The sequence below is a fragment of the Microchirus variegatus genome (genome assembly GCF_963457635.1).
Source record: "Microchirus variegatus genome assembly, chromosome: 5".
Lineage (NCBI taxonomy): Eukaryota > Metazoa > Chordata > Actinopteri > Pleuronectiformes > Soleidae > Microchirus > Microchirus variegatus.
In genome coordinates, this window is record NC_139806.1 from 6,579,899 (window position 1) to 6,601,385 (window position 21,487).

At 42.2% G+C, this 21,487-nt stretch overlaps 1 protein-coding gene across 1 annotated transcript in view; it reads left to right on the top strand.

Moving 5' to 3' along the window:
• The window catches only part of LOC310926728 (contactin-associated protein-like 4), a gene marked incomplete at both ends in the record, with an annotated part of 107,498 nt that extends 94,624 nt beyond the window's left edge, over positions 1-12,874 (top strand). The window contains 5 exons of the mRNA XM_083888915.1: positions 1,977-2,110; positions 5,605-5,692; positions 9,493-9,708; positions 10,760-10,831; positions 12,675-12,874. Of these exons, the coding sequence (XP_083745041.1) occupies positions 1,977-2,110; positions 5,605-5,692; positions 9,493-9,708; positions 10,760-10,831; positions 12,675-12,874 (710 nt within the window). The remainder of the gene's footprint in view (positions 1-1,976; positions 2,111-5,604; positions 5,693-9,492; positions 9,709-10,759; positions 10,832-12,674) is intronic.
• Positions 12,875-21,487: the final 8,613 nt, after the last annotated feature.

Sequence of the window (21,487 nt, forward strand, 5' to 3'; positions counted from 1 at the left end):
TGTGGGAGGAGCTAGTCTGCGTTTGCACAGTCTGCCTCCATTTCAGGACGTAAACAGGACGTTTGTCACGGCTCCATAAAGCGAGACCTTTGCTAAAGTCTATTGAAAAGACTTGCGAAAAAGGCGACAAAAACTAAATTGCCGATACAAGCACACTGTTCCGTTTCAGCCAATGAACCCTCATAAATGTTACACTTTCAGAAAAACCTTCAAATACATCTTTTCCGATTAACTTCCAAATCCTTCGTCTGTTGCGAAGCAAAACTATCAGACCCGACAGAGGGAGCGTTTGTGTGTATTGGACACAGTGGCCAAGAAGTTTTGTTTTAGCCGTTTAGAGTCCACTTCTGAACTTTTCTCACTTCTCCTGTGAGTCATGTCTCGCTGATAGTCTTTTTTTTTTTGATATACATTAAGTTACGCACTGCTGCTTTAACTGAAAATATCATTTTCATCCTCCTTCTCGTTTCCCTCCAAATTCTGCCTCGTGTTTCCTTTTACCTTTAGCACATTTCATATGCCTGATTATCATCATCATCTTCCTTTTTAATTATATTCCTCATTTGCTTAAAAAGTGTTTATTTATGTGTTATTATTTTAGTGTGTGTGTTTTGTCAGCTTCTAAACAGCCACAAAGTACAGCTCTGTTTTATTTCCACTTATTTCCATTTATTTGCACCAGCTCAGCATTTTTTTTACCTTTTTGCAGACAAGGAGCAACATGTGGCCTATAATTATCCTGGATGAGAAAAAAAAAAAAAAAAAAAAAAAAAAAAGAGGATTACTTTCCAATTTTCCACTTTTAGTGCGTGAGAAGAAAAAGAAAATCCCAAGATTTTTACTTTTTCCTCTTCCTCCCTTAACGGTTTCCAAACACCTTCTCACATCTCCTGCCCTCCTCGTTTATGTCATCTTCCCGTGATATTGACCTGGTCTTTTCCCCGCCTTCCTCTCATTCCTCCTCATGCGTTCTCCTCTGCAGATCCATCAGGGTCTGTCAGATCTTTTCCTCTCGCTGGATCTGACCCGTCAGCCTCTGCTGGCATTTAATTCGTCCGGCTGGGTCAAATGGTTCAAAGAGAGAGTGAGGAGGTGGAGAAAAGTCTGCCGACTAAAAGAGTGGAAAACTGATGTTTTTATAAAGTTTTGAAACATAACGAGGTCGGTGGGCTTCTTCAGAACAATCTACTTTCATTAACGAAGCACTTTTTGTTCCAAGTACTGCAAGAAAAACGGTTTAATACAAAACATTTTCAGAAGGCACTTTGCTGTTTGCTATTAATGTGGATGGACGGCATTAAGTGCATGTGCTGTGTGAGTGTGGAGTTATCCGGTTGAAAAAAAAAAAAAAGGTACATTTTCTTCAATAATCAGTGTCTAATTGAATCAGAGAGAGCTTTTCATTCACCGGTTGTTTTTTTGTGACGGCAAAAACATCTGAAATAAGCGAAGGAATACGATTACAGAGACCGCGAATGACATTTTGTAAATGTCATTTCTTTCTATACTTCAATACTTTAATGTACTTTATCCATTTTTTAAAAGTCCAGGAAATGCCGTTTTTTTGTCTTAAGTGTTGTCGAGTCAAAGTTATGATTCATTTTATATCACATTTATTGGGATACAAGTCACAAAACAGAGTGTTTTTCTTTTCTTTTTGTTCATCAAATTTTGTTTGTTTCCAAATTTCACAAAAAAAGGACATAGGACACTATATTGCACATTCTTATAGCCTCTGTATATACTGTACTTTTTAATGGGTGGAAAAAGAAGCAACCGAAATGCTGTGATCTAAGGGTTAACATCTAATAAAGTCCAGAGAGTTAAAGTCATAAATCCTAATCCTCTTCAAACCTGGCGCTCTTACCTTGGACTCACCACAACTCATCCAACTTGTAAGATTAGAAAAAGCCCAGATGTTTGTCATGGGGGGAGCGTAAATAACCTTGTGTGTCTTTGTGTTTTTGTGTGTGAAGATAAGCTGGAGGTGAGATACAAATTGGACGGCAGCAGAGAGCCAGAAGTGTTGAGGAGCAAAGTGAGGAGTCTGGCCAACGGACAACTACACACCGTGACCATCAGGAGACTGAGCGACTCTGTGTCTGTGCAGGTAACACAAATCACTCTGTGGAGACGGATCGGGACCCACAGTGTGGGTCAAAATGTTAGCGTTACCTAACATTTTTCTCCCTAGCCTCGTACTTAAAGGAGACATTATCCTAAATCAACTTTTTAATACTTATATTTTGGGACTCTGGAGGCCCTATGAGTCAGCAAAGTGTGAAAAATTATGACTCAGTCATGTTTTTGTGGTCCGCCTCAGTCCACGTACAGGAGATGTCGACTTCCGTGCAGCACAGAGTTCTACACAAACTTCCAGCCTCAGAGGATTTACATTTTATATATGACGGCAATGTGCCGGCTAGAGTCGGCAAGTGATGGCTTTTCCAAATGCTAACTGCTGTTAGCTGCCGGAGCCTCAGTGACGCTGACGTAGTTTCCTGTGCCTCATTTGCATATTTAAAGAGACAGGCACATCATCTTTAAATTTGCCTAGACAGTTTCCAAATGTTTTGCCAACCCTCGGTGAATCATTTTAAAAAAGAGACACTAGGCAAAATGAACTTCTTCAGCACAGAGTTCTACACAAACTTCCAGCCTCAGAGGATTTACATGTTCAGTGGATGCATATTATATACACGACGGTAATGTGCCGGCAAATTATGGCTTTTCCAAATGCTAACTGCCGTTAGCTGCCGGAGCCTCAGTGACGCTGACGTAGTTTCCTGTGTCTCATTTGCATATTTAAAGAGACAGGCACTCAAAAGCGAGCGTTCTGAACAGGGCTGTTTTGGCAGAGTGATTGAACTGCTGTGGTGCTTCATCCTTAAGGTGTTTTGACCAAAGCATGTCACAGACATGTTCATTAGGACACCAGGGAACTAGGTTCAAAATATGGTATAATGTGTCTCCTTTTAAAATGTACAAAAGAATATCTGTTGTATCTCCTGGAAATGTCCGGCCAACATCTATTCAGAATAATATAAGGGGTTACACTAAACCGCAGAAAAAAGTAGTGAAATCTTTTGCAAATTCTGACCAGGATTAAAAATCAATTGAAAAGAAACCAAAACTTTTGTTCAGCTTTTGTGTAAAAAATCACCATAAAAAAAGTGACAGTTTCGGGAGCGTGACTTTTAAAATGACTTGTTTTCTCACTCTTTGAGATAATGAGCCGCCTGCTGTCACCACAGATCGTGAACATTAAAATGTTAGAACAGTGGAACTGATGATCGAGCGGGAAAAGAGCGTCGCGCCTCTCCGTAGCTCTTGCGCGCTTCCCTCTCAGCTATAATTAAGCTCGGCTGATGACAGCAGAGCTACGGCAGGGCGGGCGGGGACAAACCGCACATTAAAAACCAACCGCTGCACGTGAAATATGTTGTGTCTTAATCATAATCTGGATCGACTGAAACTTATCTTGTTAACAGCCTCAGATGACGAATGAGGTTCAAACTTCACGGAAAACCAGGAGCCAGCAGCTTGAGCGTCTGCATAATTATCTACACGGTGAAATTAAATACAAGGTGACCTCGTCTCAAATGGTCGCTGCCTCCTCCTCCTCCTCCTCCTCCTGAGTCACTGCGTTTCCGAGCTGCGGTGACATATGAGCTGCATCTCTTCTTGTCACTTTCCATCACCTTGAATCATTATATCATTAGCAACAAAACTCCGGGGACGTGAGCGGAAAAAACCCTCGACGAGAGCTTCGTCGAGCGGGTTCCTGATGACCAGCGGTGGAGGCGAGCCTCCGAAAACTGGACAGAATCACATCCTCCGTCTCCCCAGAGCAGGTGTCCCACTGAAAAATGACTCACTCTGGGCGACCGATGCACCACCGCGTGTCCTCTGCTGCTGCTTCTGCGCCTTTATCAGAGAAGCCAGGGTCTCTCTTCAGGTCATAATATCCACACAAATCACCGAAATAAATCAACTTTGCCTGCAGTTCGGCGCCATATTTCTGCAACATCCACAGTTTTGTCATGGGTTTGACTTCATCAGTATCAAATATTGAATTGATTTCAAGTACGTAGTACAGTACTGTACTTGAGTGCAGTCTATATAGTATAAATGACCTAAAAGGGATACTTGAGTAAAAGTACAAGAATCTTACCAGGAAGTCACTTTTTTATATTATTACTTAAGTAAAAGTCTTAAAGTTTATGACTTTTACTGTACTTAAATATCATTATAAATTATAAATATCAATATTTTTTTTTTGTTTTTGTTTTTTTTGTTGTTGTACGGCGACCTTGAGTGTCTTGAAAGGCGCCTTAAATATAATGCATTATTATTATTATCAGAAGTAATTTAAAGTGAGGAGTTAGGAATGAGCTGGAAGGTTGTGGGTTCAATTCCTGGCTCTGAGAAAGACACTTAACCCCATGTTGCAGCAGCGTGTGAATGGCAAAACTATGATAAGAAGCTCTCCACTCTTAGAAATAAAAGTGCTCAGTAGAACCATATAAGGTTCTTCGGCTTGTCCTTATAGCAGAACCATTTTTGGTTCCAGGTAGAACCTTTATAAAAAGGTTCTACCTGGAACCCTTTTAAAACCCTTTATTCAGGAAAGGGGTTTTAAAGGGTTCTCTGGATTAAACTGGTTCTTACTGGAACCATTAGTGTTAGCAAGAACCCTTGAAAAACCCTTTATTCAGGGAAAGGGTTTATCAGAAGCAAATGGTTCCACGCAGAACCTCAGCCCTTGTAGAAGAACCCTTATTTCTAAGAGTGTATATAAATAAGACCATGGCCAACTCTTCTTATTATTTTATTTGGTCGTAACAGAGAGTTAGAGGAAATGTAGTGGAGTAAAAGTTGCTAGAAAAACACATCAAGTAAAGTACAGATACGTTTGTATGTAACAAAGTACAAAATACTTTGGTACTGTACTTATGTACAAGTGTTACAACGCTGCTCAAGTGTAATGGTTTCATTTCATTATTTCTAACATCTTTTGTAGAAAAATCTGCTATTGTTTGGGGTCACCTTTACAATTTTTGTTGTGTTTTCCATTAAAAGTCACTTTTATTCATCAAAAGAGTTGCAAAATGTATAGAAAATATAGTCAAGAGATTGACAAGATTAGAAATAATGATTTTTATTCAAAATAAAGAACCAGCAAAAGTGTTTTCAGCTGTGCTAACATCATTGCACAAGGGTTTTCTAATCATCCAATAGCCTTCTAACGTCATTAGCAAACACAATGTATGTATTAGAACACTGGAAATGGGCCTCTATACACCTATGTACATATTCCATAAAAAAACAGACGTTTGCAGCTAGAATAGTTGTATTTCTGATTCAGTTAATGTTATATTCATATTCAAAAAAGTGCTTTTCCTTCAAAAATAAGGACATTTCTAAGTGACCCCAAACTTTTGAACGGTAGGTGTAGTACAAACATCAACACACGACAAACACATTCATTCACACACACAAGGCCATGAAAGATGAACGAGAACAGAGAAGGAAAAACAAAGCTGAGTGACTTTTAGCATTCGCTGCACTGTCACTAACATAAATGTCCCCTTTTTGTCTCAGATTGACCAAAACGCCAGAGAAGACTTCAACCTGACGTCTGACGAGGAATTCAACGCCATCAAGTCCCTGGTGTTGGGCAGAGTGCACGGTAAGTGACGGAGTGAGTGGTTTTGTTTTTACTTAGAGAGCACTCACATTTAAATCACCGCGCCAAGACCAACTCTGGGACGACTCCGCGCTTTATGATGAAAGTCTAGTGAAATAAAAAAGGCAGGCGAAGGCTCTTAGTGTTTAAAGATGAAAATCAAATCACTCTTATAGTGAATATTAAGTGTGGCTGAGTGGAGATGTAAACATGGAACTGTATCAGCGGTGCAGGCGGACTCCACTCAACTACTTTGATAATCAGTTTGAAGCTTTTAAAACAGGATTTCTGATTGTTTTAACTTCTTAAATGTGAATATTTTCTTCGTTTCTTTGCTCCACGTAACAAAGAAATCATTAAAACTGAGTAGTTTTGGTTTGTGGACAAAATAAGACATTCAAGAACATCGTCATTTCAACATTATTTTGACAAAACTATTCAATGGATTATCAAAATAATCCTTAGTTGCAGCTCTAGTTAAATGCAGAAGACAAATTCACTATCGCTAACCGGTTTGTGTGAAAAAATGATAATTTCTGTTGCTGTTGGATCTTCAAATCTGATTCATTACAGATCAGATTTACCCGGTTCACATTCCTACCTACAGGCGTCTTGGATCTGAACACATGATGTTTTGTGAGACCCTTTGATTATTGAAGAGGAAGATGTGATCATATGTAAGATATGATGATATAAAATGAGCCTTAATTGATTCCCCATTAAAATCAAGTCTCGGAGATTGCATTTCTGTTCTATTCAGCCCTGAAAATGTCACTAGAATGACAAAAAACGCTTTCACAACAGGGTCTACCATCATATTGCTTTAATGTTTTAGACCCTACAGTATGATACCAGGTCCAGTCTCCACAATGGACTTGTTGCAGTATTCCAGTTTGTCCAAAAACCGTCCACCTGTAAAACTCCACCTGCTCCGTCTCGTCACTTTTACAGGTCTGAACAGAAGTTGCGCCGTTTTTTTTAACCGTCTGCTTGATTCATTTAGAGGCGAGCGGTTATGAAGAGACTCTGGGTGGAGACGCGTAAACCGCACCGTCGTGTCATGACTTATTCATGTTCCCTCAGAGTGGATCCATCAGAGACCGACTGATATATAAGCTGTTAAAGCGTCAGGGGCTGAGAGAGAAAGAGAGAGTCACAGCTTTTTAACACTGGCTGTCATCACAAGTGTCCGTCAGTGCTCATTTACACTCGGACGTTCATATTTCATTGGTGTACCACGTTATTCATGGTTTTATTGTAATATACAAGACTAACAGTCACATCCTTCCCATCCAAAGCCAATGACCACAGAATTTGACGGATATACACGACCAGGCTTAGAAATGTCCTTATTTTTTGAAGAAAAAGCTAATTTTTTGCAAATGAATGAATCAGAAATACACTCTATACATTGTTAATGTGGTAAACGACTATTCTAGCTGCAAACGTCTGGTTTTGAATGGAATATGTACATAGGTGTATAGAGGCCCATTTCCAGTGTTCTAATGGTACATTGTGTTTGCTAATCGCGTTAGAAGGCTATTGGACGATTAGAAAACTCTTGAAAAGACATTTTTGTCAATGTCTCGACTATATTTTCTATTCGTTTTGCAACTCTTTTGATGAATAAAAGTCTGACTTTTAATGAAAAACACAAAAAAAAATTGCATAGGTGACCCCAAACTTTTGAACGCTAGTGTAACCAATGTGATTACGACTTCATTGTCATGCGATTTGTGTTTACGCTAATCTGCACAGCTGCTTAAAGGTGAAGTAAGTAGTTTATAGTGCCATCTAGAGGAGAGGCTTAAACTTACAACAAAGAACTGCTCCTCTGCTCACCCCCTCCCTACCCTGAGCGCTACGGTATCCTCAGCCGGTCAAATGTCGTCCTCGTCGTCTTTCTCCGTGTCAGCAGATGAGGTTTGTGAGGTGAGGGAGAGGGCGGAGCTACCACGGCCGTAGCAGACGAAGCGGAGAGAGAGGAGGCGGGACTTCCACTACAAGTAAAGAGACACTTGATTTGTTCTCTCGCGTTTGTCCTTACAGGCTCCCATAGAAACATGGCGACTCGCTGCTAACAGTGGCTATGCAACCGCGGCCTGCGTCCATGTTATTTTACATGACTTTTTGAAACACTACGAAAATGAAACAAAAACTATTATACAGCGACTAGACAATGCAGGAGCACATAATATGTATAAAAAAGTGGATTTTGGGTTATATAAACCCATAAATACTACACAGTGTCCCTTTAAATTAAATAAAGAACGTATAATATTGACGTTAAAAACTACAGTGCGGTGTCAAAGAATCTGTTGATGATGAATGATGTAGACATTCTGCCAGCGTGAGGACATAAAACTGTCATTATTTTTGGGGCTGGGAACCCACGCATGAAAAGATGCCTGAACTCAAAAATAGACGCACATCTGACAACGCACTCGCCACACAAATCCAGCGTGAACCAGGCCTCGTTTTCAGGAGGCAGGAAATCTGTCTTTCATATACAGAATAATTCACTTTAGCTGGGCTCAGTCGTGTCACGTCAGCACGTGTGGCGTCCTCCTCCTCCTCCTCCTCCTCCTCCTCCTCCTCCCTTTGTCAACAGGAGCAGCAAAGAGTCAGATCAGGATCAGAAAAGAAAAAAAAAAAGCAGCAAGAAAGTGGATTTTTCTGTCGCTTTCTGCCAAAGTGATCATCCGTCAGCCTGACTAATGGACCCGGAAGGAATACAGAGAGACAGTGAGGAGGAGGAGGAGGGAGAGAGGTGATGGAGTGATGAGGGGTTTCAGCTTAGAGGAGCTCACAGAACGTTTTCCTGCTGCTGTCACCGTCACGCAAACGCGTGCAGTTAAAACTACAGAGTCGTCATGTGAGCGGACGAGGCTAAATTAGAGGTATTAAATAAAGTACAACTAAATCATAATAATGCTATAATAAAACTTTTCACAATGACTCAGTAAGGTATTACCTTTTTGGTGTTCAAGAGTGTCATCTTCTGGGTTAACATAGTAGCAAATAAGGTGCATTATGTAATAAATCTAAAGCAACTGGCCATAAAATCCTCAGAGAGACTCAGGAATAATGTTCATATAACAAACTGACCTCACCAACAACAACAGTACAGACAAAATATTTGCATTAAAAAAAACATTTTGCAGACTGAAAATCACGTTTATGGCAGTAGGTGGCGCCACCTACCGCCGTCTACCAATCATTGCGGTCAGTAGAGTCTCACTTGCCGAGCAACCGCGGGTTGCCAGTTACGATTGAGCTACAATGACAGAGAAAACAAAACCTAAAAGACCTCGGTATTTTTGGAATTTTAGTGTAGTAACCGTTTTTGGCCACATTCTTACATATGGCGCCTTTAAGGGTAAGTGAGTAGACAGAGTTGGAAACATAAAAAAAATGGGATTCAACATCCCTCCAAAACTTCTTGGATCTTAGATATAGCACAATTAAAACTACAAGCACTTGGAGAGCGCAGACCTTCCGCCAACGCAACTCGGCCCCCCACAAAATAGCGATAGCGTCTAAGAATCACGCCCGAAATGTAATCACTTGTTCCTGGTCCCATTGCGGACAATACCTGAAAATGTCCTCCAAATCCGTCTGCGACTGCTCCGGTTATGTTGCTAACGGACAAACAAACTTAGGCGAACACGTATATACCTCCTGGCGGAGTCAAAAATACCTCACAACGTCAACGTTAGACCTCAATGTATTTCATACAAAAGTGAAAACCTCAGCAACCTTTGAAGTCACCCATGCGTTCATTTCCCTCTTTTGTCCTTCAGACTCCGACTTGGATCCAGACCTGGCCCGGCTGGCGTCTCTGGGTTTCGCCGGCTGTCTCTCAGTCGTCCGTTTCAACTCCATCAGCCCGCTGAAAGCCGCTCTGCTACACCCGGACACCAGCCCAGTTGCGATCACTGGACCTTTAGTCCGGTCCAGCTGCGGTACTGCAGCCTCGGCCAACGCCGACGCGGCCGAGAACAACCGCCACCTGTCAGGTAAGACGCGGGAGGAGTGTTTTTAAACTCAAAAAAAAAAAAAAAAGAGTAAAGATTGATGTTTTGCACACGTTTAAAATCTAGCCTTGAAGTGACAAATGACGAAGAAAATTTGGCTTTTTTTCTTCTCTGCCAAAAATCCCTCAACAAGACTTCAACCAGCAGCAGTAAAGCTCTTCCCCACTCCCTGTAGAGCTGAGAACGAAGCCACTGCAGCTTATTTCTTATTCATGTGCCAAAGAGTTTCTACAAAATAAAAATGTGACCTAATAAATCACATTTTGTTGCACTGAAATGACACCGGTGTTTATTCTTAGTCCATTTCACACAAGTACACAATGCTGGTTTGGAAACTAAAATATCAGTATTATATAGTATAATATCAATATTTGAGCCAGTCCAGGCTCAAATCTGAGGATTATTATCATTAATATATTGACATTTTAATTTGAAAAATACAGCATTTCACAAACATTGAGTTTAAAGTTTAATGAGTTAAAGGTGCATTATGTAATAAATCCAAAACAACTGGTCGTAAACTCCTAATATGTCACAGAGACTCAGGAATAATGTTCATATAACAAACTGAACTCACCAACAACAACAGTACAGACAAAATATTTGCAGACTGCAAATCATGTTTTGGCATGTGGCGCCACCTGCCGCCGTCTACCAATCATTGCAGTCAGTAGAGTCTCAGCTGCCAAGCAACCACGGGTTGCCAGTTACGTCAGAAAACGAAAACCTAAAAGACCTCGGTATTTTGAATTTGAATGTAGTAACCGTTTTTGGCCACATTCTTACATACGGCGCCTTTAACACTTATTGGTCTTTCTGCTGCGGAGTTTTAATCCAAAGCTGCATGAAAATGATTCTTTATTAGAGTCACTTTAATAATTCTTTATCTGCTCTGAATAAATTTTCTCGTCTTGTCCCTGGATTTACTCTGCCTCTTTTTCTGTTTTGCTTTCTTCCTACCTTCTTTCTAAATCACACATTTTTTTCCCTTATTCACTCTTTTTCCCACCGTTTTCTCTCTCTCTTTCTGTAGACCAGTCTGGTTCAGTGGGTTCAGGTCAACCTTTAGTAAATGCCATCAGGACCGACTCGGCTCTGATTGGAGGTACTGAACCATTTCACCCATGTTTCATTGTGCTTGTAAAAGGAAACTGTGTGAGTGCTAATTTTGTTTGTGTGTGTGTGTGTGTCACACAAGGACAAAACACACAGAGGAACGTTTTCATCAGTTTAATCGCAAAGTCTATTAATTGCATCGATTAAAATTAATGCTGCTTTCGTAGGAAAATGCTGGATCTCTTCACCTTCTTCCTTCTATTATATTAGATCCAGACAGACTGTGGGCTGTGTATGAGTGACACTTGTGTTGTTAATTTACTTTTCGCACAGACCAGACGCCGTCTTTGTTCAGTTGAATAAAGTCGTGGACAGACGAGACGCGGAGCTCTGAGGAAGAGTAAATTGTGTGTGTGTGCGTGTGCTGCGCGAGAGTCCATTTAGAACTCATTTAAAACTTTGTTACTCAGCTGCGGCAGATTGATTCAAAGTGAAGACCTTAAGTTTCAATCTATAATGTAGATAGAAAAAAAAAAAAAAAGGTGAAACCCTGAGAAAAGCCTTTTAAAAATCCATCCATTAAACTGGCCTTGCCTTGTCTGAGTGCGTACAATTAATTAAACCTTTGCAGGAATGACTTGCCGATTCTGCTGTTATCTTAAAAAATGTTTGATTAGAGGCATTTTGAGAGTATAAATGCATTTATTATAGGTGACATGTGCAAAATCAACTTTTTTAATCATGTTAATACTTATATTTGGGATTCTGGAGGCCCTATGAGTCGGTAAAGTGTGAAAAAAGATGACTCGGTCATGTTTTTGTGGTCCTCCTCAGTCTAAGTACAGGAGATAAAACATGCAATGTTGACTTCCGCACTCATTGCTACGTCACAATGAGACATTCCTGGAATTGTTGTCTCGTGAAGCTCCGCTTTGTCCCTAAAAAACGTGAGAGTGCAGACGAGGGCGATAGTATCCGGAAGAGGGGAAGTCTGCAAAGTGTTCTATTCTTGGCTGCACAGTGCAGCACAGAGTTCTACACAAAGAGAGTCACCTTTTCTTTGGTGGTGAGAGTCAAACGTGTCAGCTGTATTTCTGTGAGCAAATAATGAAGTGTCAAACAGTCATATGGAAGGTGCTGGATGTAAGATTAAAGGGGAATTATGCAAAATCAGCTTTTTAATAATTTCAATATTTATATTTGGGACTCTGGAGGCCCTATGAGTCGGCAAAGTGTGAAAAAAGACGACTCAGTCTAAGTACAGGAGATAACACGCGATGTTTACTTACGCACTAATTTGTACGTCACAATGAGACATTCCTGGAATTGTTGTCTCGTGGAGCTCCGCATTGTCCCTAAAAAACGCGAGAGTGCAGATGAGGGCAATAGTATCCGGAAGAGCGGAAGTCGGTGAAGTGTTCTATTCTTGTCTGCACAGTGCAGCACAGAGTTCTACACAAACTTCCAGCCTCAGAGGATTTATATTTTATATATGACGGCAATGTGCCCGGCTAGAGTCGGCGGCAAATGCTAACTGTTGTTAGCTGCCGTTAGCCTCAGTGACGCTGACGTAGTTTCCTGTGTCTCATTTGCATATTTAAAGGGACAGGCACTCAAAAGCGAGCGTTCTGAACAGGGCTGTTTTGGCAGAGTGATTGAACTGCTGTGGTGCTTCATCCTTAAGGTGTTTTGACCAAAGCATGTCACAGACATGTTCATGAGGACACCAGGGAACTAGGTTCACTTGGAGAAATAGGCTATAATATGTCTACTTCCACTAGGTCTCGTATTATGCTTAATTGACCACAGAGGAAGACACTTCTTTGTGCATATTGAAATTGAAAACCTAGCCGTCAACGTATTCACGTTTCAAAATGTCCCCGACTTTGCAGGTGTAATCGCCGTGGTGATCTTTGTGGTCGTGGCCGGCCTAATGATCGCCGCCAGATTCATCTACCGACGGAAAGACACGTACCGGAATCGGGAAGCGAAGGGAGTGAAACGGGAGGACAGCCCAGATTTTCCTTTCAGCAACCAGACTGACTCGTGTCAGAACACGTCCAGTGAACACCAAAAGGAGTATTTTATCTAAAGCGTAAAGCGAGTTTGTCGGGACCTGGTGGGGGTTTAGGGAGCAGACGGGCTTTTTGTCCTGCCAACGCCTCAGGACGTCACACTGCACTCGGACGCTGGATTCAGAGAAGTGGCTCTGCAGCATGTGGAGGCAAAAAAAAAAACGAACAGTTCAGATCTCCTCACTTTTCTCTACATTGTGAACACTGATGCAAACGGGCAGCAGTGTTGGACTTCAAGGTGTCAAGTGTTTTTGTTTTGTGTGTACATATTGGACATTGTAAATTCTGGATTAATGTATTTGTAATAATCTGATTAATTTTGGTCATATTGAAAGATATTGTGCAGGTGTCAGTATTTTCATGGTGTACAGGCAGGAAGAAAATGCATCGCTACACTGTTGTGGTTGGAATATATCGAATTTGACTTTGTCCACCTTTCACATGATCACTTACCCATTCAACTGATCCACTGGAGCTGATATATACACACACACACACACACTACTGTTCAAAAGTTTGGGGTCACCTATACAATTTGTGTTTTCCATTAAATGCCACTTTTATGCATCAAAAGAGTTGCAAAGTGAATAGAAAATATAGTCAAGACATTGACAAGATTAGAAATAATGATTTTTAGATCCAGCAAAACTGTTTACAGCTGTGCTAACATCATTGCACAAGGGTTTTCTAATCATCCAATAGCCTTCTAACACGATTAGCAAACACAATGTACCATTAGAACACTGGAAATGGGCCTCTATACACCTATGTACATATTCCATTGAAAACCAGATGTTTGCAGCTAGAATAGTTGTTTACCACATTAACAATGTATAGAGTGTATTTCTGATTCATTTAATGTTATATTCATTGAAAAAAAAAAGTGCTTTTCCTTCAAAAATAAGAACATTTCTAAGTGAGCCCAAACTTTTGAACGGTAGTGTGCGGTGTCAGTAGAATTGCAGTGAACGTTAAAGAATAACCATGGTTTTCAGTATTTCCCCCACAATGCTCATGGCAGCAACTCGTTTGTGAGCAACTGGTGTATTTGTTTCCAGCGGCTTCACGGTGATGGGTTTTAGTTTGGAGCAGAAAACACAACAGTGAAAATATGCCAACTGCAATTACACGCGCGTATCAGACGGCTTTTAGTTTCACTTAGGGTTGATAGATTTAGCTCTCACTCACAAAGCTGCCTCATCCGTTTTGAGGACAGAGGGAGATTCAATTGACCATAAACAATTAACCAGGCGAGAAGGTTTCAATGTAGATTTTCTTCGTAAGCCAACAAGAAGAATCCCCACGTAGATAATCTGTATCGTTACAGTTGTACAAATCTTTTCCCAGTTACACACACAGCAACAAATGAAGAGTGAGGTTTGTGTGTTTGTCTTTTACCATCGCCTTATTTTTTCCAGACCTCATCCAGGAAACTTGAAACTGCAGTGAGGCGACAGTTTAGGAGCGCTGTTGGCCAAGCACACATTATCAATATTGAGAGAAACCTGCTCTTGAAAGGGCCCACGGTTGGCGTAGTGGTTAGCACTCTTGCCTTTGCAGCAAGAAGACCCAAGTTCCTGGTTTTGGAGCCCCGTTTGGAATAACTTCGGAACAAGGGCCTTTGTGCAAGGAGTTTGCATGTTGTCCCCGTGTGTGCGTGGGTTTTCTCCGGGTTCTCCCACAGTCCAAAAACATGCGATATGGGGAATTAGGTGAATTGGTCACTCTAAATTGACCTTATGTGAGTGAATGGTTGGTTGTCTCTATATGTGGCCCTGCGATGGAGTGGCGAACTGTCCAGGTTGTACCCCGCCTCTCGCCCAAGGATGGGTGGATGTTCCTGAGAAGCTAAAATCATGAACTCCTGAATTCCCTTCCACCATATGGAGCTAATCGAGTTAATCAGTATTGCGTCAACTCATGACTGTGTTATTTTCATTTATATTTAAACGTCACACACCGCAGCTTTAAAAGCTGCTCAGATTTCTTCACTCGAGTATATCAATAGTCGTCTTTCTGATGCAAGTGTCACGGAAATTTTCCACATGAAGAACTCAAGCTGTCAAGTTCCCGTCACAGAAACTCCGCCTCGCTGTTGGAGTGCTGTTACCTTGGAGTGGAGTTACTTTCCCATTGTTCAAAACGACAGCGCAACAAGGTTCCTATAGTCTGTAGCGCGGATCTGTGCATTTACATTTGACCATGAATGTTTCCTGAGGTGACAGTTTTTGAGATATGGGAGCCTCAATCAGTCCTCCTTTATTGTCAAAACCACAAGTGGTTCACTTAAAACACATTATACCCACTCTTTCTTTTGACTACCACTTCAAAGTTTCCTCTGGTCCCTGCTGGAAGCTCCCGCTCTGAACGTCTAAAGCTTTTAACTGTGACAGCAGCACCGGCTCTGGAACAGCGAGTCAGTCTGTCACCTCGTTCGCGCCACGCAGAGATGGTTAATGTGTTTTTTTTTTTTCAAATGCTAATCCGCCTCCGTCTGACAGGTGGATTGCGACTCCATAGAAAAAAAAACAGCGGCAATGTGATCGAAATGAGACGGCGGGATAATCCGCGAGGTAGAGTGTGGAGCGAGCGCGATGAAAAGACACCGATATTAGCAGTGAAAACGAAACAAAATCCCTCCATGTGTTAATTCAGCTCATGTGTAAAGAAAGAGGATCAACAGCAGCTGTTCATCAAATACACCAATGTTTCTCTTCCGAGACGCCAAAGCGCTGATGGGATTTTAATGAGAAAAGTTGTTTAAGCTTAAATTGAGTCTTTGGTAGAAGAAGGAAAAAAAAAAAAGGAGGTTTCATACAATTTTCATACAAAGTGTTCTTTATGTAAAGATGAAGTGGCAAGCTGCTCATGTTCATGCAGTTCCAAAGAAAGCAACGTCGGGGAGTGATCGTTATCATCGTGTTTGAAATCCAACAGGTGATGTTTCTTTACAAATCGCAGGATTAACATATCACAGTTTTCATCCATATCAGGAGTCTGCTGGTGGTTTTGATTTGTACTATTTCTCGTCAAGAGTGTTCAGTGTAGCTATAATAGTGTGATGGTACAAACAGTTTTTTGGTGAATAACAGTCACAGTGAGTGGATTTAAAAAAATGACAAAATCCAGAATGTTTTAACTATTTTCTGGTCGTTTCATTACACAAGTTTGATGAAAATAAAAAATGTTTTTTTTTCCAGAGTGTGATTTTTTCATTTTATTTTGTAGATTTCACCTCAAATGGCATTAGTTTTTTTTTTCCTTTCCCCGGCAAATGATTTCAATAGTCATTTATCTTGAATGGAGGCAGATGCAGCATGAATTCACCCTCAAGTATAATTAGCTCTCGTAGAGAACGGGGAAACGCGACGTTTGTGCTCAGTTCTTGTTAACACGCGTTTTTTTTCGCTGCAGAACAGAGAGCGAAGCACGTAAAGATGAGAAGCGCGGGACGTCAAGGTGATTATCTGTGAAGGGTCTTTTAGCCTCTCTGCCTCTGTAAAGCCGCCCCAAAGCCGGAGGTTAAAAGCTTATCCAACTCCCTCAGATCAGTGATCAGAGTCATTTCAGATCTTATTGGCTGTGATCAGAGGCAGAGACGGTATTCACAGCATTTCACAAGCTAGAAGCGAGAGATTAGAACGATCATTGCAGCCTAGATCACACCATTAAAGGGATACTTCACTGATTTGCATGTGGCTTTGTATTGCTAGAATAGGAGTAGTATTTTTTAGAAAAAAGCGTTTCCCTCCCGCAGTTTTTCAATGAGCTCTATTAGTTTCAGTGGTGAAACTACAACTGCTATTTCCGCATTTCTTAGACCCACCCACAGGGGGACGATACCTGATCCCCAGAATGTAAACCCAGTGTCCCCCCATCTTTGACATCAGTAACGCTGACCGGCTCTTGCTCTGCAGAGTAAAAACTATGGCAGAAGGGAGTTCTCAAAGTGATATTTCAGAAAATGATTTGTACGATTTGCTCCTGGAATCTGATATTCGCGGGTACCTGTACGAGCCTCAGTACAGCGAGGAGCGGTCGAGGGCGTTGGAAGAACAGGATGCAGCCGATGCCGAGGCTGCGGCGGCAGCAGCCTGAGAGTGAGGATCCCGGGCTGACTCGAGCTGGGGTGGACTGGGGGTGCAAGTGCTCACACTGTGCGCCTATGGACACGGAGACAGAGTCCTTGTGCTTCGGGGAATTTCAGCGATGTCAGTTTTTAATCGAGGAAATCGCGGAGTCGGCCGAGGAAACGGCAGTGTGTGCGACACAGCACCCCAGCTTTGTGCCGCATATGGACAGAGGGGTCCTGGAGACATATTTCAGGATCCCTAAAGTGAATTGGAAACGCCAGCCAACGCCCGCCGGGAGAAACGGACGTCTGAGTGTCAGGTAAGTATTTATTTTTTGTTACTAACACTATATGCACACAGTATATCTTACAAGTTGTATTCGCCGAAGAGTTGGTCACGGGAATGTGGATGTCCACAGGTATTACGCTAGAAATACCGGCAGTAAACCGTGGGCGTGGCCTAGGGCTGTAGCAGGCGTGGGCTTGTGGGGCAGCGAGCACAGTGCATTCTGGGAGTTGTCGTCGTTCGCGTACATGATCGAAAAATACATTTTTCTGCCTTTCTCGGCCAAGAAGACACTTTCTCTTCTTCATCTTCCCAGCGGTGAAATATCCCTTTAAGTTAATTACTAAGGAATCTCGTTGATGGGTGTTTCTGCCTCTTGTTTGCCAGGTTCAGGTCATAGTCATCTTCTGTATTTAGCTGTAGGCAGCTGGACTTGCTTGCGTTTAGTTAAAGATGTTTTCAGCTATTATCCAAGAGGCTTCTTCAGCTCTGACAAACATGTGGTTATAGCAAAACCTCTGAGGCTAAACCCTGGGGTTGATCAACAACCTCTGCAAACCGTTCATTTGAATTGGAGCAGGGGAAACAGCCAAACTACTGGAAATGTTGGTCGAGGGAGTGGCAAAAACTTATATTCTCAGAATAACCTCTTCATCAAGTCTCACAAACCAGGAGGTTTTGTCAGGACATGCTCACCGACAGCTTACTAATACAATTCTGATTCAGTCACAATTAGCCAGTCCTGTACACATCACATGATCATTCAGGTCCACAGAGCTTGTGCACTGACGTAAACATGGAGCAGATTTTCTACTCTTGAACACACACTTTGCCAGTGTCTCGTTATCTACAGTCAGGAAAACCAGCAGCCATCGTCATTTGAGGAAAATTGCTGCAGTAACAACACAGTGCCTCGTATTACCGGTCTGATGTTAAGGTGGCAAATCACCCACTTCAATTTAATTTGGGGGTCACGTCTTCAAGAAGATGAAGAAAAGATGATTTACACTTGTGTGACTACAGCCTGTAAGCAGCGGTTTCACAAACTATCAACCGTATCTCTCCCATCAGCCTGGATTCATCTGATATTGAAGAGTTTAAAGTGACATTCAACAATGCACAGCGTTTTCCTCACAGCCGCTGCTGATTGTGACCCATCGACTCCACTGCTGCCTCCTGAACCCCGAGACGAGTTAGCAGAAAATACGATCTCAAAGGCGCTTTCAAGACGAGCAAAGATATTTCCATCTCCTTTTGTCAAATTCTAAACCGTCGCAAAGGAAAAGATGTGAACAAGAGTAGGAGGACTTTTAGGCTACGAGAGCATTTACTGTACATTTGGCTCCAAAGATGCAGTTTTTGCCGTTTAATAAGCAGAGAGTTCAACTGCAGTGTATTAAAACTTTTCATAAGTTTCTGCATGTATACATCTTTCAGTTCACTGGACTACTGTCCTTGTCCCAGTGTAGAAGCACAAGGAGGGAATTGACTTATTGGACGACGTCCTCAGCCTGCAAGGTGAGATCTTTTCAGGGGTCCTGGAGAGGAGTTTGTCAGACAGTCAAACCTCGGATTCTGGAGGAACAGTGTGGTTTTCGCCCTGGTCGTGGAACGGTGGATCAGCTCTACACTATCGGCAGGGTCCTGGAGGGTGCATGGGAGTTAACCCAACCCCCGTCTACATGTGCTTTGTGTATTAGGAGAAGGTTTGTCCGATCATGTCCCTCGGGGACACCTGTGGCGAGTGCTCCGGGAGTATGGGGTTTCCGGAACTCATGGTAAGGGCAATTCGGTCCCTGTAAGGCCGGTGTCAGAGCTTGGTCCGCATTGCGGGCAGTAAGTCAGAGCCGTTTCTGGTGGGAGTTGGACTCCGCCAAGGTTGCCCTTTGTCCCAAATTCTGTTCATAATCTTTTCTGTTCTAGACTCAGCCAGGGCGTTGATTGAGTCTGGTTTGGTGAGCTCAGGATTGGGTCTGCGTTTCCTTCATCGGCCTGTGATCTTCAGCTCTCACTGGAGCGGTTCGCAGCTGGGTGTGAAGCGGCTGGGATAAGAATCAGCACCTCCAAATCCACCTTGGGTAAGTGGTAGAAGACTGACGGTGTCCCCAGTAACGCTAGGTAGTGATATACCACCACGCTCACATGGGGCGAATGGTAAAAATGCTGAATGCAAATGCCACCATGTAGTAACAAGATGGCAGCTCTGCGTCAATGAGGGTTGGCTCCACGTGGAGATACGTTATCCATGTTTTCCAGATTACTACCAATGGAGGAACCAAGGTATTTATGAGGTTTAGCTTGAAGAGGCTGGAAAATAAACCCCAGAAATGTAGGACAACGTGTTGTATTTAAGCAGCATTTCTCTACCTTTACTCTGAAAACTTTAAATTTCACCCGAAATTGCACCTTTCTTTGCTTCCAAAGAAATCGTACATGCATCAACACACTCGTTTTGGTTGAGACTTCATTGGCAGGTGACCTGACTGGTACTAAAAGGGACTCCGTGTCAAAAACAGTGCTGTGGGAAACCGTGAAAGCTTCGGCTTCAGCTTGAAACCCTTGATGTTTTGTCACGATGCTGCTGCCGCTGGAGGGAGAAAGCTCACTTCTCTCACAGCAAGCTGCTGGTAATTAAGCAACCCACCTACGGTTTATAATCCGAGTCACTGTGGAGACGCGTCTCATTGTGGATTTTGAATTTCAAGCCGATGAGTAATTACGTGACAGTTTATCCTGTTAATTTATCAGCCCACCCACATCATGCAGGAGAGAGCAGAGTTGATCCTCCATCACCACCTCTTCCTTTCTCTTATCTAACAAATGATCAAACAAACCTTTCTCACCATTTTATTCCCGTGTAGGGGTTTGTTAATTCCGAACATCTGCTAAATATGAAAGACGCCTCAACTGAATGGCACATTAAAATCCTCCTAAATGTGAGAATGTGAAGCACACAGTCAGATTTGATGTGCCTCCAATCTTAGTGAGTGTAGTGTTGCATTTAAGGTGAGAAATATGAATCTTCATAGTGGAGATATCAGTCATTTATAGACCCATTGAGATCTGGCATTAACGTCCATGTTGACTCATCAGATCATGGGCAAATTGAACCAAGTTCAGGTCTGAACGAATCCAATCTATCCTGAATACGTCGTCGGATGAGTTCACAAAAGCACATGGAGGCGACTTCTTTAAGACAAGCGTATCATTTGGCCTCCAAGAACTTGGTACAGACCAACTGAAACTGGCAAATCACAAAGGCTTCCGTGTAACCCTGGCAACCATCATTTGTCTACAGAGTGTTCCTCATCGCTTTGTTGAACCCAACTATGAAGTCCTCCAGGCATCAGCAGAGTAAGACACCAGACCTCTTGACCCAACACCTCTCTCCAAACTAAAGATATACCTTACCTGAGATTCACTGGCAGAATGACAGAGGCCCAACAGTTAACATCTCGTTGCTAGTGTTTGGCATCAAGTTCTCCTCGGATCTGAGCCGTTTCCAATAAAAGCTGTTCAACTTAACTCACCACCGATCCCAGAAACTCCATCCTTCATCTCTCCTGATCAAAAACTACTATCTGATCATGGGAGAAACTGGGCATTTCCAGTTCTTTCAGAGACTCTGGCTTCTTCCCACAGACTACAAACATGCAAATTGGGGTTAGGTTAATTGATGACCCTGGACTGACAGTCTCTGGATGTTGGTCCTGTGATAAACAGCCTCTCGTCCAGCTCCAGTTCCCCCTGCAGCCTGGAGGGCTTTAAAGGAGGTAAAAACATTTGATTTTCACAATTTATGCTTCAAATAATCACAAAAGTCTATGAATTTTAAATTTTCCATTGGCGGTTGTTACATTTGTGGATCATTATGGGTAATTTAATGACATCTAATTGCAGCTGTGATTTAAGGTGTCGGAGAGCTGCAGACACTTTTCAGAATTGAAATTGGACTGGATCATTGCCAAAGTTTGGAAGCAGCTGCTCTAAAAAAAGGATCAATGTAGATAACGAATGGATTTATTTTATTCTCGTTTTGAGCTTCCAATTTCTTTGGCTTCGTTAATGATGCGGTCCCTGGTGATTGCGTTACTTCTCTCATGTGCATTTATGACTCGATATGGACTTAAATAATGAGCCATCAATCACAGCACAGCAAGTTTCACATCTACAGTGTCAGCCTCCTTCCCTGGTGACCGTCTTAACCCAGTTTAGCTGCAGCCAGTTTCATGTCAGACTTGTTTTTCCTCCTCTCATCACTCAGTAACATAT